Source organism: Octopus bimaculoides, chromosome 18 (genome assembly GCF_046866305.1).
Source record: "Octopus bimaculoides isolate indiv1 chromosome 18, ASM4686630v1, whole genome shotgun sequence".
Lineage (NCBI taxonomy): Eukaryota > Metazoa > Mollusca > Cephalopoda > Octopoda > Octopodidae > Octopus > Octopus bimaculoides.
This window is the reverse complement of record NC_142945.1, coordinates 29935710-29959043: the sequence shown is the minus strand read 5'-3', so window position 1 is coordinate 29959043 and position 23334 is coordinate 29935710. Positions and strand designations below refer to the sequence as shown.

At 38.0% G+C, this 23334-nt stretch overlaps 1 protein-coding gene across 3 annotated transcripts in view; it reads left to right on the top strand.

Moving 5' to 3' along the window:
- The window catches only part of LOC106873766 (unextended protein), a 129814-nt gene that overhangs the window by 105522 nt on the left and 958 nt on the right, over window positions 1-23334 (top strand). For all 3 annotated transcript variants that reach the window (XM_089365954.1, XM_089365956.1, XM_089365955.1), the window contains exons 4-6: window positions 3953-4114; window positions 20021-20104; window positions 22854-23334. The exon at window positions 22854-23334 is cut by the window's right edge and continues 958 nt beyond it. In XM_089365954.1, the coding sequence (XP_089222080.1) occupies window positions 3953-4114; window positions 20021-20104; window positions 22854-23334 (727 nt within the window). The remainder of the gene's footprint in view (window positions 1-3952; window positions 4115-20020; window positions 20105-22853) is intronic.

Sequence of the window (23334 nt, the reverse complement as noted above, 5' to 3'; positions counted from 1 at the left end):
TGAGATTGCTCATGAATTCCGATCAAGAACAGCCAATGAGAGAGAAGAAACCCTACTCCGTATGGAATTACATGGTCAATTCCACCATGAAACCAACTAATTAAAAGACCAGGAAGCATCATGGAGGTGGCTCAACAAGGGTGACCTAAAAAAGAATACTGAAAGCCTAATCATCGCTGCCCAGGACCAGGCATTGAATACCAACTCAGTGAAAAAGAATATATATCACACAAGTGCAATGGACCTCTGCAGAATGTGTGGGAAGAGGGTTGAAAGTGTGACTCACATTGTTAGTGCTTGTGAAAGTCTTGTGCAGCAAGATTACAAGCATAGACATGACAAGGTAGCCCAAAACCACCACTGGTTACCATGCCATGCCATTAGTATGGATATGAGGTTGCAGGTGCTTGGTACCAACATGCACCGGAAAAGTTAATGGATGAAAAGGGGAAGGCAAGAATCCTCTGAGACTTTGATTTCCTGACAGACAAGGTTTAGAGCACCAAAGGGCGGATATAGTAAGCTTTAAGAGGGACAAACAGGAGTGCCTAATAATTGACGTGACAGTGCCAGGAGATCAACATATCATGATGAAAGAAAGAGGAAAAGTTGGTAAATATGGAGACCTGAGAATTGAGATTGCTAAGATGTGGCAGCTATGAGAGTCAAACATAAAGGTTATCCCTATTATCATCATCGGAGTATTGGGTTCAATATTACCTAATCTAAAAAAACATCTGAAAACCTTAGAAATACCCTACAGTCTAGATGTATTGCAAAAGTTGGCATTACTTGGAACTGCACACATATTACGTAAAATACTGTCTGTCTGAGGTCCTTGTTGTAACTTGACAAACGGTACAAATCCTTGGTAAACACAATATCTTTCATCAAATTTTGGTTGAAGGGTAAGTTGATTACACCAACCCCAATGCAAGACTGATACTTATTTCATTGACCTCAAAAGGATGAAAGGCAAAGTTGCCCTCGGTGGAATTTGAACCCAGAATGGGAAGATAGATGAGATACTGCTAAGCATTTCACATGGCATGCTAACAATTCTGCTGGCTCATAAATAATTTATAGATTGATGTTACTTTTCACGAAAGTAAATAGACAATAAAAAGAGTGCAATTTGATTTGTAATAAATAAGACTGAATCCAGGATTTTACAGTCAGAACAAAGAATACCTGTATCTTATGGTCTCCCCAAAATATATATAAGTATGAAAAATTTCCTCCAATGCATCCAATTTGCAATGGATATGAATGTTGTACAGCCAAAATTTCAGAGTGGCTGGATGGCTTTCTCAGTAGTAAAAAGATCAAGTTCTTATATTCAGGACACTTATGATTTTGTGTCGAAAATTAACAACTATCCTAAGCAGCAAAGTGGTGTCAAAAACTGTTTTTTTAAACCATAGATGTTTCTTCACTATACCCCAATTTTAACCATGATGAGTGGGTGGAAGCATTCACAAATTCTTTTGAAAAACTGTCAAGCAAAAGTATTCCATCTAATATTTTCTATAAATTATTTAAGTTTGTGTTACTTTGTAATACAATGAAGTTTGAACAAAATATTTACCACCAGACGAGGGGTTGCACCATGGGTAGTTAATTTCACTAATATCTTCATGGTGAAATTCAAGACACAGTTAATGAAGACATTCAAATCTCTTCATGGTCATGAACCAATACTCTAGTTGCAGTTCCTTGACAATGCCTTTTTTGTCTGGGAAGGATCACCAGGCAGTTTAGTTGATTTCTTGCATTTCTATGACTGTTACACAAAAAACTATGGCTTTAAGTCCAATATAAAATTTACATCTAGTTTTTCAAAAACTAGCATTGAGTTTTTGGACACAAATGTTGAGTTTTCAGAAGGCAGAATAGTGAGTTATTTTGCAAGCCCATGTCATCCCATATTAAACCTTCATCACCACTCTGATCATCCATGTCATATAATTAGGTCAAATCCAAAATCCTAAATTTTTAGGATAAAATGGATTTGTACTGATATAGGAGATTACTGGAAATATGCAAATGTTTTTGTACATCATTATGTCAAATGCAGTTACAGTGAATCACGATTAAAGGAAATTGCAAATGACATTGCTATAATTAGCAAAGAAAGTCAAAAAAATTCCTTTAGTGATTAATTGACATTGAAATTTCACTGGCATTTCAAAAGTGTTGCATGAAAGTTAACAGCATAATGCAGAAAAATATCCTCATTTCTAACAAATATTCCTTCAGCCACCTATTGTTACCTTTAGATGCAATAAAAAATATAAGAGAAATATTAACCACTACTTCTAACCACAAGAAAACTACCATTGGAGTTTCTGAACACTGCACCTTGAAAAACAACTGCAAGAGTGGTAAACTCTGTTCATTGTGCAACAACATGAGTCAAGTCAAAGGCAGTGAGCTGGCAGAAATGTTAGCACGCCAGACGAAATGCTTAGTAGTATTTCGTCTGTCTTTACGTTCTGAGTTTTAATTCCGCCGAGGTCGACTTTGCCTTTTATCCTTTCGGGATCGATAAATTAAGTACCAGCTGCGTACTGGGATTGATCTAATTGACTGGCTCCCTTCCCCAAAATTTTGGGCCTTGTGCCTAGAGTAGAAAAGAACATGAGTCAAGTCTTAATTCATTGGTACTTAATTCATGGTACTTAATTCATTGACACTGAAAGGATGAAGTATTTTGGATGTTTGTAAATTTCATTCACATAGATCATCTGATAACCATGAAACATTAAGCACAAATCATAACAAAAAAGTTATGATTTATATAGGTCAGATGTGTAAAGATTCCCATTTGGTATATGCTGTAGAATGCACCAAACACAACTTGATTTATGTTTGTTGTACAATAGAATAATTAAGTAAAAAATTCAATGGGTATAGGTATGATGTCAGGCACAAACAATAGCAGTAGATTAACAGAACTTACCAGACATTTTACATCAAACAGCTGCAATTTTGAGGAACATGTGAAAGTACTCATTCTCAGAAAATACTCTGACTCTACTACACTTTCAGTCTTCAAAATGCATGAGGACAAATATATTTGTGAATTACTAGCATCATGCCCTAGTGGAATGAATAAAATGACGGGTGAATTTCATCACATTTTTGAACCTGAAGAAGACGGACAATCTGTTGAAATATTGTTCAAACTGTTAAATAAACAATCTTTATTACAGATCACATCACGCTCTTCTTATTGTCTAATAATAATAATAATTATAATGATAATAATCCTAATAATAGGTACAAGGCTTGAAATTTGTGAGGAGGAGGATAATCGATTACATTGATCCAAGTGCTTAATTGGTACTTAATTCATTGACACTGAAAGGATGAAGTATTTTGGATGTTTGTAAATTTCATTCACATAGATCATCTGATAACCATGAAACATTTTGTCCAGTGTGCTAATGATTTTGCGTGCTTGCCATCTTAATAATAATACAAATTATATTAACAACAATAGAAATAAGAATAAAGGCTACCAGCCTCTCAGCAATTATAGGATTACTTCGAACAGTAATAGTAATTACTATGACAATTAAAATTTTGGATGTGAATATAATCACAACAGTCAAATTGACGACTATGGTGGTGAAACTAGTGTTATGAAGAGCAGATGTTTCTCTGGAAGTACAAGTAATCAACACTTGATGATAAAAGATTCTAATGATTTAGGCTAATCAAAAAGGCTTGGTAATATGTAGATAAATCGTATCTAAGAATCTTAAAGTGCAAGATTAAAATGTATAGAATTATCTTGTATTGCAGAACCATTCAGTTAATGCTGATATTGAAAAAAAAAAAAAAAAAAGACCCTGATATTAAAATGACAATAATAATCTATGAAATTCACAATGTTTTTGTATCTTTCTCTTTCTTATTGCTATTTTTTGTCTTTTGTTTATTGTAGGTGTTGAGCCATTCAAAGAAGAATATGTATCAGAGTCTGTGTTAAAACGTCTCTTGAAAGAGTATGTAATGAGAGAAATTTGTGTAAATCAAGATGATGACCAAGCCAACTACCTCTTCAGAGAAGGACAGCCATGTGATTTTTTTGTCCTTATTTTGCAAGGTTAGGTTATAAATTTTTTTCTTTGCACCAAGTACTAATAACAAACTATTTCTTTTGGGGAAAAATTTTAAAACATTTTTCCTTACTTTGTTTTCCTTTCTCAGGAAAGATTACATATATTGGCTTATAATGTTGAGAATGCAACAAATTTCTTAGATGATCATCTTATTGCAGCTAAATAGACACTCTTTTGCATCCTGAGTCTTGGCAGCTGAAGTCTGTACATACTGACTAGAAACTAAAAGTCAATTCTCCAAACATCATAGAAAATCACTAGAGCCCCAAGTAACTGATTACAATTGGTATCATTAAAACAGATAGCATTCATGAAGTTAGACAAACTTGTATGATAAATAATGTTTCAGATATGGCTCATTTTTTCAGACTGTGATACGTGATGGAAGAATGGGAAAAAATTTGTAAAAAAAAAAAAAGAAAACAAAAACCCAGGAATAAGTGGAAATGACCAGGTATTTATACCTGGTCATTTCCACTTATTCCTGGGTTGGTAGGTCAAGAGATCAATGACAAAGCAAACAAAATAGGATGAGTAAAGAAAAAATTAGAATTTGTTTTGTACAAGTACAAAATTCTTCATTCAGAACCCTTGGGGACAGTTGTGTTTTGAATTTTGGATTTTTTCAGATTTCAGGACAAAAGCCAGCTGCCCCAAATCGTAAACTAGACATCAAAACATATGACCTACTATGGTAGCAAAAGCACATGTATACATACTCACAAACAGTGGGGAGAAATAAAGATTACAAATGTTATTACAGTTTATTTATAGAGTGATATACTGCTAAATGAAACAATGAGATAATTAAGATCACAAATAACAAAATGCATAAAGTGGGATAATTTAAAGCAAAAATACATGATCCACAAGTACAGGTGTACACTTTACCATAGTATTTCTGTAGAGAGACGCATAAGTATTCACACTAAAAGAAAGACTACAAATGGTATTACAATTTATTTATATAACTAGGCTCTAAGTATGTAGCTGCAGTTATCTATAATGTCACCAATGTCATCATCAGGTTGCAGGCAAACTTCTGATGATGGTCAAGTGATGAAGTAGCACTATGAGAGAGGGCATTTTTAAAGACTTCTTCAAATGTCATCTGTCTCATTAGCATAGGTTTCTGTCTAAGCAATAACTCTTTAATTGAGTAAACTCCCATCATATATTGTCCACTGATAAATGCACACTGTTCAAGGCCAGCTATTAACTGATCACAAATTTTCACAATATTGCCTATTGGGATCTTTTCTCTTGTGTTCTCTGTATCATCATCACTACTGTCTTCATTCATATCTGTACTTAACACCATTTCAACAATTTCACCATCACTCAAGGAATGCACAACAGGTGCATCGTTGTTAATGTTTAGCATTTCTTCTATGTCTGTTTCTTCTAGCTCACTTCCACTTCCACATGATAAACTTTTAACCTAAGTTACGAATTTTGATATCATCTCATTAGTCACACAAAATCCTCTGAGCTCGTTATCTATAGGGTCGTTTTCATTAAACATTAGTATTAGCCAAATTCTGTGCAAAGCATTTGTTACTGTTGATTTGTCAACACCATTCAAAGCATTTGCAACTGCATAGATGGCGTCCTTAACAGTGAACTCTTTCAGGTAGTCTTGCATTCTTACTCCTTTGTTGACTGCATCAAGCACACAGTTCATAAAATGACTTTTATAGTAGCGTAAAATTCCAAGAATAGTTAACTGTTCTTGGAATTGCCTTTCCTTAGCATCCTTAAAACCTGCGGGTGCTGTCTCATCTGTCGTTGTTAAGGTTTTTCTTGGAACATAGCGCCAGTACAAAGTTGTTTTATCAGTATTGTAAAGAGAAAGGTTTTCCTCAGATATGATCTTGGCAAATTCGTCTATATAATTTTCTGCAGCTTCATAATCAGTAGAAGCTTTTTTACCACAGATTTTCAGATATTTTACATCATGACACTTTTTAAATTTCTGCAACCAAACCTTCTGAATATTGACTCTCTCTTTCAATATTCAATTCTTATGGTTTATTCTAGCCTGTTTCATAACCAACAAACCATACAGTGGCATATGTTCCCTTCTTTGTTGTCAAATTCATTCTATTATCACAAGGTTAAGATCTTCATTTTTTAATCACAAAGAAATAAACTTTCCTGATTGCTTCTTCTCACTCCAAGTGTGAACTAGTTGATAAAAGACCTCTGGAGTCACATGACTGAATTTAGCTCTGAAGAAGGGATCAAGAATACTCTCTGTGGATTAATTTTTTTTTTAAAGCAAGCATGGCTGTGTGGTAAGAAGTTTGCTTCCCAACCATATGGTTCTGGGTTTAGTACCACTGGTGGTACCAGTGGGACTAGTGTCTTCTATAGCCTCAAGCTGACCAAAGGCTTGTGAATGAATTTGGTAGACAGAAGCTGTAAGAAGCCCATTGTATATATATTTATGTGTGCACGTGTCTGTATGTCCATGTTTGTTCCCAACCACTGCTTGACAACCAGTCTTCGTGTGTTTAAGTTCCTGTAAGTTAGTAGTTTGGCATGAAAGACAGATAGAATATGTACTATGGTTGATTCCTTCAACTGAAAAATCTTCCAGGCAGTGCCCCAGCATGACCACAGTCTAGCTTTGGTCAGCCTAAGTCTATTGTAGAAGACACTTGCCCAAGATTCCATGCAGTGGCACTGAACCTGGCACCATGTGGTTGGGAAGCAAGCTTCTTACCACACAGTCACTCCTACACCTAAAACCACACAACCACTCCTGCACTTCAAGTAAAAAATGTATATACTCATATTTAGAGTTATTTATCTTGTTTGTACTACTAAATCTGATATATATATATATATATATATATATATATATATATATATATATATATATATATATATATAAAAGATAGTTTTGATGCTAATATCCATTATTATTGAAATTTATTCCTATGTCAACATTTCTGTATAAGGCTATATTTAATTGTCAAATTCAAGTCAAACATATAAATTGCCTTACACATCTTCAAGGAAAAAAGGTAAAGAACAAAAAGTAAACACCAAAACGTCGTCTCTAAGTTCAGTTCATATTCAAATTTCTCCTTAAATAACTCGTTAAATAAATTCCTCCTTAAATAAAGGTCCGTTAAAGGGAGAAAACCCCTCATAATATTATTAATAAATTATAAACAATCACATATTACAATGGAAATCTATATTATATTATCTCTAGAAGCTTTAGCAAAAAACACAACTGCTATTGGTAAATTATACATTGATATGGCCTGCCTTAAGACTAAATATTATACTATAATATACTATAATACCCGGTCATACTACAATTTATAATTCATTTAAACCAGAGAAATGTGTGTCTTGGAAAATGTGTACATCTTAGAGCATTATTTGTTAGTTTATTTATCAACTTACCCTTAGAGAATAATATAAAATATAGTTCTAAATTACATAACGAACACTATCTCCTACCTTTGTCATACGGAAAAGACCTCCTGATGATCGACCATTCTAACGAATATTGCTTTTTTTGTTCTTTCAGTTCCCAAATGAATTTACTAAGACTAGTGCTTACTATTTTACTTCTATCTCTAAAGGTACTATAATAATTAGATAATCTTTTACAGATTTGTCCTGAAGTACACTCCAGGTATCGGCTAACATCTGTCTGAGTCCTTACCTTACATTGATAAACTACATTTCTAACTCTCGCATTAGGGCCTTCAAACTTCAATCTTCTAGAGATAATATAATATAGATTTCCATTGTAATATGTGATTGTTTATAATTTATTAATAATATTATGAGGGGTTTTCTCCCTTTAACGGACCTTTATTTAAGGAGGAATTTATTTAACGAGTTATTTAAGGAGAAATTTGAATATGAACTGGACTTAGAGACAATGTTTTGATGTTTACTTTTTGTTCTTTACCTTTTTTCCCTGATGATGTGTAAGGCAATTTATATGTTTGACTTGAATTTGACAATTAAATATAGCCTTATACAGAAATGTTGACATAGGAATAAATTTCAATAATAATGGATATCAGCGTCAAAACTCTCTTTTAAATTAAAAATTTTGGATATATAACCAAGGAGAACAATCCTTAAGGAGTCTATTTTAGATTTTTTGCGAAGAAATCTCTTGCTATATTGGTAGTGATTACATGTTTTTCTCATCATCAACACATTGTGGAGATATCATCATATGAACAAATATATATATATATATATATATATATAATGACCAATGTAGAAGATATATAAACAGGGCGAATTTAATTATCTCTGTAGACTGAGAAAAATTATGAAAAGCCTTAATTAATTTCCAAAATTCATTGGGTTTTCATCATGTCTATAAATTATTTATCCTGGAAAAATAGTAGGGCGGAGATTTCTGCGGGACAACCTGTTGAGAGCCACCGACCCAGAGTAACGTGGTGGTGGAACAAGGAGGTAGACGGGGCTATTAGACAAAAGAAACAGGCTTGGAAGGACTGGAAGAACGGTGGTAGCAGGGAATTGTACCAATCTGCCAGAAGGGAAGCTAGACGACAGGTTTATTTAGCCAGAGGGGAAGCAGATAAGAAAAAATTTGCCAATGTTCTGCGCCGTGAGGACCAACGATTCGAGGTATTTTGTGTTGCAAGACAGTGTAGGAGAGTGAATAGTGATGTCGTAGGAGAGAAATGTGTTCGCATGGATGATGGTACGCTTGCACTAAATGAGGCTGCAAAGAAAGAGGTCTGGAGATGCCACTACGATAGATTGCTTAATAAAGAGAATGAATGGGAGAAAGAGAGCCTGCTGTATGTCGATCCAACAGAGGGACCAGCTATCCGAGTTGACAGTACCAGGGTAGATAAAGCAATTAAGAGTATGAAGACAGGGAAAGCCCCCGGCCCATCAGGAATCACTGCAGAGATGCTCAAAATATCTGGCAGTGTCGGCTATAGCCTAGTCACCCGTATTACGAACCAGGTGATACACGAAGGAGTCATACCCAATGACTGGTGTAGCAGCACCATAGTCAACTGCTACAAAGGTAAAGGTGACGCTTTAGATACAAATAATTACAGAGGCATCAAGCTGTTAGATCAGGTTATGAAAGTTACGGAGAGGGTCATAGCCCAACTAATTAGGGAGCGAATCAATTTAGATGAGATGCAGTTTGGGTTCGTGCCAGCTAAAAGCACCACTGATGCCATATTTCTAGTGAGACAGCTGCAGGAGAAATACCTAGCCAAGGATAAACCTCTGTACCTGGCCTTCGTTGACATGGAAAAAGCCTTTGACAGGGTCCCCCAATCCCTTATCTGGTAGTCAATGAGGAAACTTGGGATAGAAGAATGGTTAGTGAGAGCTGTGCGAGCCATGTACAGAGACACTGTCAGTATGGTGAGGGTTGGAAATGAGTACAGTAATGAATTCCGGGTAGAGGTAGGGGTCCACCAAGGTTCCGTCCTCAGTCCCATCCTATTTATCATAGTCCTCCAGGCGATCACAGAGGAATTCAAGACAGGTTGCCTCTGGGAGCTCCTCTATGCTGATGACTTTGCACTAATTGCGGAGTCACTATCAGAACTAGAGGAGAAGTTTCAGGTGTGGAAGAAAGGACTAGAATGGAAGGGCCTTAGAGTCAACCTAGCAAAAACCAAAATTCTAATAAGTAGGAAGGTAGATAAAACACAAACCCCTTCAGGTAGATGGCCCTGCTCGGTATGTAGAAAAGGAGTAGGTAGTAACTCTATAAGATGTACCCGGTGCAAGCTATGGACACATAAGAGGTGCAGCAATATCAAAGGCAGATTAACTAGGAAGTTAGTTTTTGTATGTGGCAGATGTTCAGGTGCAATAAACACTGTAAACAAACAGGAAACAACTATCTCATTCCAGGGAGAAAAACTAGAGGTAGTCGATAGCTTCCGCTATCTGGGTGACCAAGTTAGTAGTGGGGGTGGGTGCGCTGAAAGTGTAGCTGCTAGAATAAGAATAGCCTGGGCAAAGTTTAGAGAGCTCTTACCCCTGCTGGCGACAAAGGGACTCTCACTCAGAGTAAAAGGCAGACTGTATGACGCATGTGTACGAACAGCCATGCTACATGGCAGTGAAACATGGGCTCGCAAGGAATGAAGCCAGTATGCTCCGCTGGATGTGTAATGTCAGTGTGCATACCCGTCAGAGTGTAAGTATCTTGAGAGAAAAGCTGAACATAAGAAGCATCAGTTGTGGTGAGCAAGAGAGACGATTGCGCTGGTATGGACATGTGGTGAGAATGGATGAGGATAGCTGCGTGAAAAAGTGCCACACCCTAACAGTTGAGGGAACCCGTGGAAGAGGTAGGCCCAGGAAGACCTGGGCTGAGGTGGTGAGGCAAGACCTTCGAACATTGGGCCTCTCCGAGGCGATGACTACTGACCGAGACCTTTGGAAATGTGCTGTGCGTGAGAAGACCCGGCAAGCCAAGTGAGATCGATGCCAGTGCCCCTGGACTGGCTCTTGTGCGGGTGGCACATGGGATGCACCATTTTGAGCGTGGCCGTTGCCAGTACCACCTGACTGGCCTTCATAGGATTTTCGAGCGAGATCGTTGCCAGTGCCGCTGGACTGGCTCTTGTGTGGGTGGCACATAAAAGACACCATTTTGAGCGTGGCCGTTGCCAGTACCGCCTGACTGGCCCTCGTGCAGGTGACACGTAAAAGCACCCACTACACTCTCGGAGTGGTTGGCGTTAGGAAGGGCATCCAGCTGTAGAAACTCTGCCAAATTAGATTGGAGCCTGGTGTTGCTATCTGGTTTCACCAGTCCTCAGTCAAATCATCCAACCCATGATGATGATGATGATGATGATGCCCCTGATTCATACCTCCATTAATTTGAAATTCCCTGTACAACTCAGCAACTTAAGAGTTTATATATCTATCTCACTGAGTTCTTGTAGTGACCAGTTTAGAAAACTAAGTGTGGGTGTGAGGACAGGCACTGCAAAACTGTTGTGGGTGATATGATTGTTGTAAGCCGAGAGTTCAGACAACCATATTTTTTTAACTCTCTTGAAATATTCATTCTTTGTCTTCTCCTTATTCATGGGTCCATCATAGCTTACATTCTCATCCTGACCAAGATACTTGTAGCTCTCTAACAGAGAGCAAAAGGCTGTACTTTTAGATTATTCATATTTATTACCTTGAATGCAGGCACAAGTTTCTCATATTTTATCATTGAAAATATACATTTGGACTCACCAAATTTTATTTCAATGTCTTTAGAGAATTGGGTTTTGAGATCCGATTGCTTTTTGATATGGTTAATACTTGGTCCATATATGTGGTCTGATCAATAAGTATCCACACTGTTGCTATAGTACTGAAGCTAAAACACACAGAATAAAGCTGCTTGGCACAGATTGATCTTGAACTCTGCCGTGAATAAGCACTAAGTTTTAACATTCTAGCTCACTTCTACTGTTTAGAGCAGTGCTTGGAAGGAAGGTGTGTAGCATATGATCGTCACATTGACCATGACAGAGAATGCATATAGTGGGATTTTTTCACCACCTTTGAAATGTATGAGCCACTCGTGTGTGGCTCATACACTCCTCTCCATACACTTTCTGCAATTTTGCATAGGCCTCTGAGCAGGTATAGCCATGACAACTTTCTCTGTCATGTTCACACACCTTCCTTCCAAGTAATCAGCAGAAGTGAGCTAAAATATTAAAACTTAGTGTGCATGCACAGCAGAGTTCGAGGTCAATCTTTGCCAAGTGGCTTCACTCTGCATGGTTTACCTTCGTTACCATGGTAACAGTCTGGATACTTATTGATCAGACCTCGTAACTTCAGTTGTGTGTGTGTGTGTGTGTGTGTGTATACCTATGTATATATGTTTGTTCATACTCTTGTTTTTAATCATTTAAATTCTTCCTCTGAGGAAGGAGCTAGTTTCTAACAAAGATACAAAGCTCTTTTGTTGGAATGTAGATAGCAATAACTATATCACAATTTAAATTGGATAAAAGCCTTGCATATTTTTACTGTTCCACTTATAGACTATATTTGTAATGTGTAAATTAGTTGATTTCGTTTTCTGAAATCCAAGCTTATCTAGATTGTTGCTTATGTATGTATGCCTGCCTGCAGTAAACCTGTTCCAGTTCTTTTAGCTACACAGTTTGTTTGTTGAATTGGTCATTTGTTTCCTATACAAATCTCTAGTAGCCTCAAACTAACCTTTTGAGGGGATGGATGAGTCTTTTTCAGAGATTGAACGATTCACATTGAAGCTGTATTAACTGACTTGGGATCTCTGGCAAATGATTTATTGAGCATTTGCTGTTTATATGTTGTAGATTTATATTTTAGTTTTCCAGCTGTAACTGTGAGTTGTTTCAGTTAGTGCAGTTTGGAATTTAGGTTTCTGAATCCTGTATTACCAAATCACCTCTTCATGTTTTTTCTGAGGTCTTCCTGATGTCATGTGAAATTGTTCTCTACAAAAACCTGTAAGATACTTTTGTGCAGGAATAAAATTTTCTTCTTTAAGTTACATACCCATGCTGGTTCAGGCTTTCTGCTTGAATCTTGATTGTGTGGCTTCAGCTGTTTGCGATATGTTGGTAATGTAATAGCTGAGACATAGATCAAAAGGTTGATAGTTTTGTAGGTTGTTTTCATACTTCTGGACTGTGTGGTCTTCAGATATTTGTTTGCTATTTTGTTTACTGCCTCCAATTTTAATTTACTGAATTCTTTACTTATACTGGTGTTGCATGGCCTGTCATTCAAATTAAGGTTGTGGACCTGTTGAAACATCATCCCAGATCACTTGTAAGGCATCCACAAGTTTTTGGTGTTCTGTTTGTACAACATAGGTATGGATTTCAGCTAAGTTGTTAGTGTGTTGTTTACTGCTAGATTTAGCTGACCGTTCTGTCTGTCTATCAATGGGACAGGGCAGTTTATCTTCAGTGGCTGGTTTTAGAGTGCCAGCCTGCTTTGAATCAGATGTGTCCATTAGATGTATCAATATATTCATTTGTGTGTGTGTGTGTGTGTGTGTGTGTGTGTGAGTGTGAGTGAAAGTGAATGACTTTTCTTTGAGTTTTATTTACGTTCTTCTTTAGAGAATACAAGCCAGTCATTAACAAAGCAACAAGTGCTTTTAGGTTTAGAGAGTTCCTGGAGTTTGTAGATGTGTTGTTGAGTTGGTGTGTTGGTTGGATTGTCGATGCACACACTGAAGTGTGTGCATCTATTCACCTAAAGAATCTTGGAGAATCTTTGGAATTTCTTACGGATTTCCACTGGGTCACTAATGGATGGATTTGGAGAATCCACATCAGTTTCTTTTGCAGTTTATTTGAAGAACATAGCATTTCTTGGTTTTTGTGTAAATCTGTTGGTACATAGCTTAATGCATATATGATGATAGGTATAAGAGCTGTAAGTTTTGCATTAATTTGTCATAAATGCTCTCTTTTTCTTGGGCTTTCGATAGTACATTCATATTCCCTGGGCAGCTGACCTTTACAACAGTGCATGACTTTTTTCCCTGACCCACAGAACAATATTAGCTCTGTTATGTTTGCACCAAATTGCTGTTTTTATTGGCATGTTCCACCAATATTCCTTGTTTTAAAGGTATAAATGCCTGCTGGTTCTGACATGCCTTTGATGCATATGTTAGGGCAGCCCTTCCTATGGATACCATTGTAAGTAGTCTTAACTTCAGCGGCAGATAGTATCTCATTGACATTTTGAAGCAGCTGCTGATGATGTGGGTGATATCTTCTTCACTGGCATAGCAGAGCTGACATTTTCTATCATGATATGGAGGTTGGTATTATCTTTTCTTTGTTCCTCTTATTTATCAGATATTTAGTAGCTGTCTCCCTGGATAATGAAGGCATACCCTTCTAGGTGGAATGTAGCGTATCTATCACAGGTCCAAGAGAGGCTACTCTTCCTGTCAATACTGTTTTATCGTCTAGCTTATGGGATATATACCCATGCATTTGTTTTTACTGGTGTGATACCTGTTTCTCCTCCAAACTTCTGTTTAGGTAGGTCAGTCCAGTCTCATTTGGGTTGCATGAGATAGTTTTCTTCTCAGAATACCTGCACATTAGTTCTTATTGAATGCTGAAGATGCTGCTCTCACTTTTGAGTATGGAATGTACTCATTTCTTTCTTTACTGTTCAGCAGGTGTTATCTGAGTGATGCAATGTGACATTCAAAGGCTGTTTGGACTGACCTTATGCCTCTACCTCCATCACTTCATCTCACATTAGATCCTATCAGTGTTGCATATGTATGTATGTATGTATGTATGTATGTATGTATGTATGTATGTATGTATGTATGTATGTGTGTATGTATGTATGTATGTATGTACGTACGTACATACATATGTACGCACGCACGCATGCATGCATGCATTCACTCATTTAGTTTATTTCAAGATTTCTTACCAATAGAGAAAGAACCAGTTTCTAACCTAGATTCAAGGCTGCTTCATTAGAATTTCAACATCAACAGCAGGGTATTTTTATTTGTATGTATGTATGTATGTATGTATGTATGTATGTATGTATGTATGTTTTATGTATGTATTCTCATGCATATACTTGCATATCTAGACATGCTCATATATATATTTAAATGATAAACTTCTGGAAAGTTTTACAGATTTTTACAGTTCCAGCTTTCTCCTTTCTGGTTTTGAGAAGCCTAATTTCTCAAGATTGATATTTAGGCAGTGTGTTACATATCCTAGTGCCCCAATAGTTACAGATATAAACTTGAACTTGTAATCTGAGTAGAGTAACTACAGATTTCTCAGTAGTTTAGCATAGTTATTCTCTTTTTCACTGATCTTCAGCTTTGTGTTAATATCCGCTGGGCAGCTGATTTCCACAATTGTACACAGTTTCTCTTTTCTATCCCAAATCATTATATCAGGTCTATTGTGTTTACATTTTATTGAGGTTTTCACTGGGACATTCCGTTATTACTCCTTTTTATTATGAGTGGCTATGGCTTCCAATATACTGTGGGTTCTTATTTCTTTGTCCTCAGAGTTATCCTTTCAATGGATTTTGTTGTACAATGTGTTAGCTACATCATATGTATGCATGTATGTATGTATACAAGATAGTGTGTGTGTGTGTGCATGTGTGTGTGCATGTGCGTGTGTGTGTGCACATGCATGCGTGTGTGTGTGTGTTGTTTCTTTTTAATTATTTCAAGCTTTTCTGTGAGAAAGGAGCTAGTTTCTAACAAAGTTACTAAATTCTGTCATTGTAATGTTGATAACAAAAACAAATGTCACATTTTGAATTTGAAAAAAGTCTTGCATCGTCATCATCATTGTTTAACGTCCACTTTCCATGCTAGCATGGGTTGGACAATTTGACTGAGGACTGACGAACCAGATGGCTACACCAACCTCCAATCTGATTTGGCAGAGTTTCTACAGCTGGGTGCCCTTCCTAACGCCAACCACTCCGAGAGTGTAGTGGGTGCTTTTACGTGCCACCAGCACGAAGGCCAGTCAGGTGGTACTGGCAACGGCCACGCTCAAAATGGTGTATTTTACGTGCCACCTGCACAGGAGCCAGTCCAGCGGCACTGGCAACAACCTCGCTCAAATGTCTTTCTACGTGCCACCGGCACAAGTGCCAGGAAGGCGACGCTGGTAATGATCATGCTCAAATGGTGCTATTTATGTGCTACTGGCATGGAAGCCAGACAGCTGCTCTGGCAACGATCACGCTTGGACGGTGCTCTTAGTGCTCCATTGGTACAGGTGCCATCACGATTTCACTTTCACTTGCCCCAACAGGTCTTCGCAAGCCGAGTTTACTGTCCAATGAAGGAGACATTGGCATGGGTGTCAGTCGTCGAATTTTGTCCAATTTCGATTTCACTTGCCTCAACAGGTCTTCACAAGTGGAGGTAATCTCCAATGAAGTAAAGGTATGCATAAGTAGGCTTGCTACACCACTGGCAGAGGCCTCGGATTATGGTCTCACTTGCCTCAACAGGTTTTCTTGCGCACAGCATATTTCCAAAGGTCTTGGTCACAAGTCAATGCCTCGGTGAGGCCTAATGTTCGAAAGTTGTGCTTCACCACCTCATCCCAGGTCTTCCTGGGTCTACCTCTTCCACAGGTTCCCTCAACTGCTAGGGTGTGGCACTTTTTCACACAGCTATCCTCATCCATTCTCGCCACATGACCATACCAGTGCAATCGTCTCTCTTGCACACCACAACTGATGCTTCTTAGGTTCAACTTTTCTCTCAAGGTACTTACGCTCTGTCGAGTATGCACACTGACATTAAACATCCATCGGAGCATACTGGCTTCATTCCTTGTGAGCTTACACATGTCCTCAGCAGTCACGGCCCATGTTTCACTGCCATGTATTATGGCTGTTCGTACACATGCATCATACAGTCTGCCTTTTACTCTGAGTGAGAGGCCCTTTGTCACCAGCTGAGGTAAGAGCTCTCTGAACTTTGCCCAGGCTATTTTTATTCTAGCAGCTACACTTTCAGCGCACCCACCCTCACTACTAACTTGGTCACCTAGATAGCGGAAGCTATCGACTATGTCTAGTTTTTCTCCCTGGAATGTGGCAGAAGTTGTTTTTTGCACATTTTCAGTGTTTATTGCAACTGAACATCTGCCACATACAAAGAGTAACTTCCTAGTTAGCCTTCCTTTGATATTGCTGCACCTCTTATGTGTCCATAGCTTACACTGGATACATCTTATAGAGTTTCTACCTGCGCCTTTTCTACAGATCGAGCAGGGCCATCTACCTGAAGGGGTTTGTGTTTTGTCTACCTTCCTACTTATTAGGACTTTGGTTTTAGCTAGGTTGACTCTAAGGCCCTTCCATTCTAGTCTTTGCTTCCACACCTGAAACTTCTCCTCTAGTTCTGATAGTGACTCAGCAATTAGTTCAAGGTCATCAGCATAGAGGAGCTCCCAGGGGCATCCTGTCTTCAATTCCTGTGTTATTGCCTGGAGGACTATGATAAATAGGAGGGGGCTGAGGACTGAACCTTGGTGGACCCCTACCTCTACTCGGAGTTCTTCACTGTACTTGTTGCCAACCCTCACCTTACTGACAGTGTCTCTGTACATGGCTCACACAACTCTCACTAACCATTCTTCTATCCCTAGTTTCCTCATTGATCACCAGATAAGGGATCGGGGGACCCTGTCAAAGGCTTTTTCCATGTCAACGAAAGCCAGGTACAGAGGTTTATATTTGGTTAGGTATTTCTCCTGTAGCTGTTTACCAGAAATATAGCACCAGTGGTGCTTTTCCCTGGCACGAACCCAAACTGCATCTCATCTAAACTGATTCTCTCCTTAATCAGTTGGTCTCTGACCATCTCTGTGACTTGCATTACCTGATCCAACAATTTGATATCTCTGTAATTATTTGTATCTAAAGCGTCACCTTTACCTTTGTAGCAGTTGACTATGGTGCTGCTACACCAGTCATTGCGTATAACTCCTTTGTGTATCACCTGGTTAACAATACAGGTGACTAGACTATAGCCAACACTGTCAGATATTTTGAGCATCTCTACAGTGATTCCTGATGGGCCGGGGGCTTTCCCTGTCTTCATACTCTTAATTGCTTTATCTACCATGGTACTGTCAACTCGGATAGCTGGTCCCTCTGTTGGGTCAACATTCAGCAGACTCTCTTTCTCACATTTATTCTCTTTATTGAGTAACCTTTCATAGTGGTGTCTCTCCAAACCTCTCTCTTTGCAGCCTCGTTTAGTGCAAGTGTACCATCAGCCATGCGAACACATTTCTCTCCTACAACATCACGATTCTCTCTCACACACCATCTTGCAACACAAAATACCTCAAGTCTTTGGTCCTCACGGCGCAGAACATTGGCAAATTTTGTCTCATCTGCTTCCCCTCTGGCTAAATAAACCTGTCGTTTAGCTTCCCTTCTGGCAGTCTGATACAATTCCCTGCTACCACCGTTCTTCCAGTCCTTCCAAGCCTGTTTCTTTTGTCTAATAGCCCTGTCAACAACATTGTTCCACCACCACGTTACTTTGCGTCGATATGGGACTTTGCACCATCCACAGATCTGGTCTGTGGCCCTCAGCAGGTTGTCTCGTAGAAACCTGCAGTTGTCTTCTACATTGTGTGAAGCTATATCCTCTTCTATTTTGTCAAAGGCTTCGAGTAATAAGTCTCTAAATCTCTGTCCATTTGCAAGATCTTTGAGCTTCCTTCTCCTCCATGCTGGTCGTCTTCTGGGCAACCACTTAGCCCTGATCCTGAAGTCACTAACTACTAGTCTATGTTGTGGGGTACATTCTTCACCTGAGAAAGTTTTGGCATTTATAAGCAGTCATCTTTCCCCTTTCCTGGTGAGGATGTAGTCAATTTGGCTAGTGTGTCTGCCAGAACGGTAGGTGACTAGGTGTCTGGCAGGTTTCCTGAAGTTAGTATTGCAAACCATAAGGTCATTTGCATCACAGAACTCCAGCAGCCTGGTTCCATCCTCATTGCGGGAACCAAAACCATAGCTTCCATGTATGCCATGGAAGCCCTTTGAATGTTGTCCAACATGTCCATTGAAATCACCAGCCACAAAGAGAAGGTCCCTGTTATTCGTCGATGAGGTAGTCTGCAAGAGGGTATCATAAAATCGGTCTTTCTGTCCATCAGGTAGCCCGGGCTGAGGGGCATAGGCCAAGAAAATAGTTGCTAACCCATGATGAAGGACTAATCTAATCTTAAGTATTCTATCGCATACTCTGACTACCTCGATTACTTTATCCACCCATTTCTCTGCAAGAAGTATACCCATGCCCCCGACCCCGTCTGTGTTCCCTGCCCAGAAAATCTTATACCTGTGTTCTTTGCCTGTGAGGAATCTAACCGAACCTCCTCTCCACCTTACTTCTCGGAGGCAGCAGATATCAACACATCTCCGTTCAAGCATCTCAACAATTTCACCAGACCTACCTTTCAGTGTGCCAGCGTTGAGAGTGCCAACCCTGAGGGTGTGGGAGGTATGGGCCCGTGAGACCCTGGGACGGGGAGCTCACAAGACCAAGAGCACCAATTACAATGGGTATAAATGTGAATTCATAATCTAAATAAAAATGTTGAAGGTTTCAAAGCAGTTGTCCATAGTTATCCTCTGAATATAAAATATGCAATGTATTAACTACTTCTTGTTTCTATATGTATGTACAGACATATGTGTATTATGTCTGCATGCAAAAATAGACAGATTCTTCAAGCTACCATGTCAGCTTCTTTTTTTGTCACCTATTTAATCTTAATTATCTTCCCTAGCCACTTGATATCCTCAAAGAAGGGTTTTGCTGAAACTTTCAGAATTTAGCTTTTCTCATAGCACACAAACACGTGATATTTTAAATCATGTATCATAACACTGATAAGAGTTCACAAGTATAAGAAATAGCAAGTGACTGAAACAGTAGTGACAATACAAATGCAAAAAATAGCATTTTTAGTACACCACATTACCCTTCTTTACAGCTGTATTGTTTATAAAATACACTGGCTATGTAGTTCTATTTGTTTTGAAAGCAATCAAGAATTTAGTTGCATTTAATAATATATGTGAAGCTGATGTTTGAAATGAAACTTAACAAAAAGTTATTGCATAAAAATTCTGATGGAAGGGTTAACTTTTAACATACTTGAAACCCAGACATATTAAAAAAGAAGATCAAATGATTAGAAAAGAATGTATCCCATCTGAGGCAACTGGAACTATGCTTTGTTGTAACAGCTGAAGCATGCAGCAGCAGCAGCAATCATAATATAATCTCTGTTATTTCTTTTTCCCAGGACATGTAAATGTAATTGTTGGAAAGGAACATATGGTCTTTGATGGTGGACCATTTTCATATTATGGAGTGGAAGCACTAATGAGTAAGTAATTATGGTATTTTGGTTGTTTGGAGTATTGGTTTGTATGTGTTTTGGTGTGTGTATGTTGGATGAAATTAGTTTGCTGGGTTTATGTGTTTGTATGTTGGGGTTTTTTAAAACTTTTTTAAGTCTCTTCTCTCATTCTCTCCCTTCTTCCTTTCCATTTTCTATTTCCTTTCCCTTTGTTCTTTTCTTTCTTATCTCAACTTTCCTTCTCTATTCTCTTCTTTCCCCTACTCTTCACATTTTCCTTTATACCTCTCTTTTTCATTCTCTCCATCTCCTCCCTATTCCCCTCTGCTTTTTCTTTTAACCCTTTAGTATTTAAACTGGCCATATCCAGCCAAAATATTCTACCTGTTTTAAGTTAAAACTTGTCAGATATGGTCTTTCATAGCTACCTTACAGTGTCATTTTAAATATAAACAATCACATTGTTGAAATCACAAAGCCATGAAATAATGCAGGATTAATTCAAATTGGTGAAAATACATAAGCTTTACATTTGACAGAATAATCTGAATGCTAAAGAGTTAACAGTTTTACTGTGTTATGATGGTATATTAGGCTGGGATTAATTTTGCTGCTGTGTATCTTATTAAAACTCTAAAGATATAGTACCTGAAGATATAGTACTGTATGTCATATTGACCAGCAATTCTGTTGATATCTTTCATTTTCTTTTTTGTCTGTTGTCCATATTGCATAGAATCTTCCAAATTGTAATAGTCATTATAGAGGTTTGTGAGACAAGGGCAGCTAACATAGTGTTTCAAGGGAATGTATGTTGTTCTCTTATGTGGTGACAAGACAAATCTTTGATACCAACTACATAATAGAAAACCTCTAAATCTTCCTTCTGAATGATTGTTTCCTTCATTTTTTGCACTCCACTCCACACCTTTGTCACTAGTGAGTGTGGAATGTTTTTTGCAAAACTTAAGATTTGCATGTAAATTATGATAGCTGCATTTACCTAAAACAAGCCTTATATTTGGTATCTTGCATATAAATACAAACAGTGTAATAATAGCCTTGTTTAGGGCACACAGTGCAATGACTAGCTGCTAGCCATAAACTGGTGATACTCAACTGAGAGATAGATGTATTACAGGTTTGTTCTTGTCCAGAGCAAACTGGAGCAAGTAGTGTTATGCTTTGTCCGAGAAGAGAAATAGCAGTGTTTCTTGCAAAGCTTAAACACCTTAGAATCTGGATAGTAGTCCAGCAATTAAGCCACAAATCCATAAAAATCTATAATTAATGAAAGAGAGATGGGGAGGGAACAAGAGAAAGAGAACTTAGCTTAACCCAGCAGGTGGAGTTTGATAAGATTCTAAATATTGCTTTCATCTTTTTAATTATAAATGATTGTAGTTATTCCATACAACAATCAATAAAAATTTTGCTTTGATAACAGTCATGCATATTATATAGATGAATGTGAATTTGCAGTTATTTTATTCATCTATAATATTTTGCTCTTAATCACATGAAATTAAATAATAAATTGTTAAGCCAGAAACTATAAAATCCAACTAGAATCACTGGATTTTGAGTTTTTAGTTTGATACTTTGCATTTTCTGAATTCACCTTACAGGCTAACATCTACTCACATCCTAGATTGCAATTTTCCCTTGAAATGCAGGGTTTGCTCATAGATGTTGGGCTATATGAAGGTTAAATTCTTCTTAACACTGTTGATTTCATTCTGTGAGATGAAAATCACAGTTATTTAGCTTTCTTTCATATTAGTTTTCAACTCAAAAACTAATCTAGCACATTAAGTTATCAAAATGTCAAATTAGTTTGAAATTTCTTTGTACATTCACTTGTCTTGTTCCGCATGAAATGGTGATAATGATTTTTTCACTGCATGCAACAGATTGCAAAATGTTGTCAGTGTTGGAAGGATTTCACTTGACCACTCACAGAATTTAAGAAGTAGGTTCTTCAGATTTTGTCTGAAATCAATAGTATGATAAATTGCATTGGATAAAACTTAGCTTAACAAGTCTACCAATAAATTGCTATTTATCTATTTTATGCTTAGCCAGGAGGAAATAAGAATGCTATTAGTTAAAAATAAACAAGGGTTCCTGTCTTCTTGAAGCATTGTCTTCCTTTACTGAACTCAAATTATATCTGTTGTTGAAAATATTGCATGTATAGTTGTACTCAAAACTAAAGAAATAATTACTTTTTGAATATAACTATTTTCACCTGTTATCTATGATGATAGAAGCGCAATGACCTAATGGTTAGGGCAGCGGACTCACGGTCATAGGATTGCGGTTTCAATTCCCAGACCAGGTGTTGTGAGTGTTTATTAAACATCTAAAGCTTCACGAGGCTCCAGCAGCTGGTAGTGGTGACCCCTGCTGTACTCTTTTACCACCACTTTCTCTCACTCTTTCTTCCTGTTTCTGCTGTACCTGTATTTCAAAAGGCCAGCCTTGTCACACTCTATGTCATGCTGAATCTCCCTGAGAACTACATTAAGGGTACATGTGTCTGTGGAGTGCTCAGCCACTTGCATGTTGATTTTGTAAGCAGGCTGTTCCATTGATCGGATCAACTGGAACTCTTGTCGTCGTTACCGACGGAGTGCCACTATGATGATAGTAAGGGCTCCATTAACAAGTGACAGTAAGTGGGAAATGATAAACACCAGTAATACATTGGTGTTACTTAAATTTGTATGTTTGAATCAATAATTATTTTTCTTTCCTTTTCTCATTCTTTCAGACGTCCCAAGATCAGTTATTTCCCCTGGAAGTTCCTTTGGAAGTGAAGTGATAAAACAAGAACCCTACACCCCTGATTACTCAGTAAAAGCACTCACTGATCTTCAATATTTGTTGATTCCTCGTGGGAAATACATAGCAGCTCGACGGGCAACACTATTTGGTCAGAAGCGGGAGTCATTGGCATCCCAGATTGAAGCTGAGACATTTAAGCAGGAGTTGAACAAAACTAAATCATCTCATAATGGACATAGTCATGCCCTTTGGAAGCCTACAGTGGAAGATGATGGGTCATCATTCAGCTCTAACAGTAGACGTGCTTCAGATGGAACAATTCATAAATATAATTACTTCAGTGGCAAATGTAGTAGTGGTGTAATTGCTGGAGGCAGCAGCAGTTCAGTAAATGTTATGAAAGAAGCAGCAGTGTCAGCATCATCAGCAGTTGCATCATCAGGGGCAGTGCCCATGCAGAAGTCTGT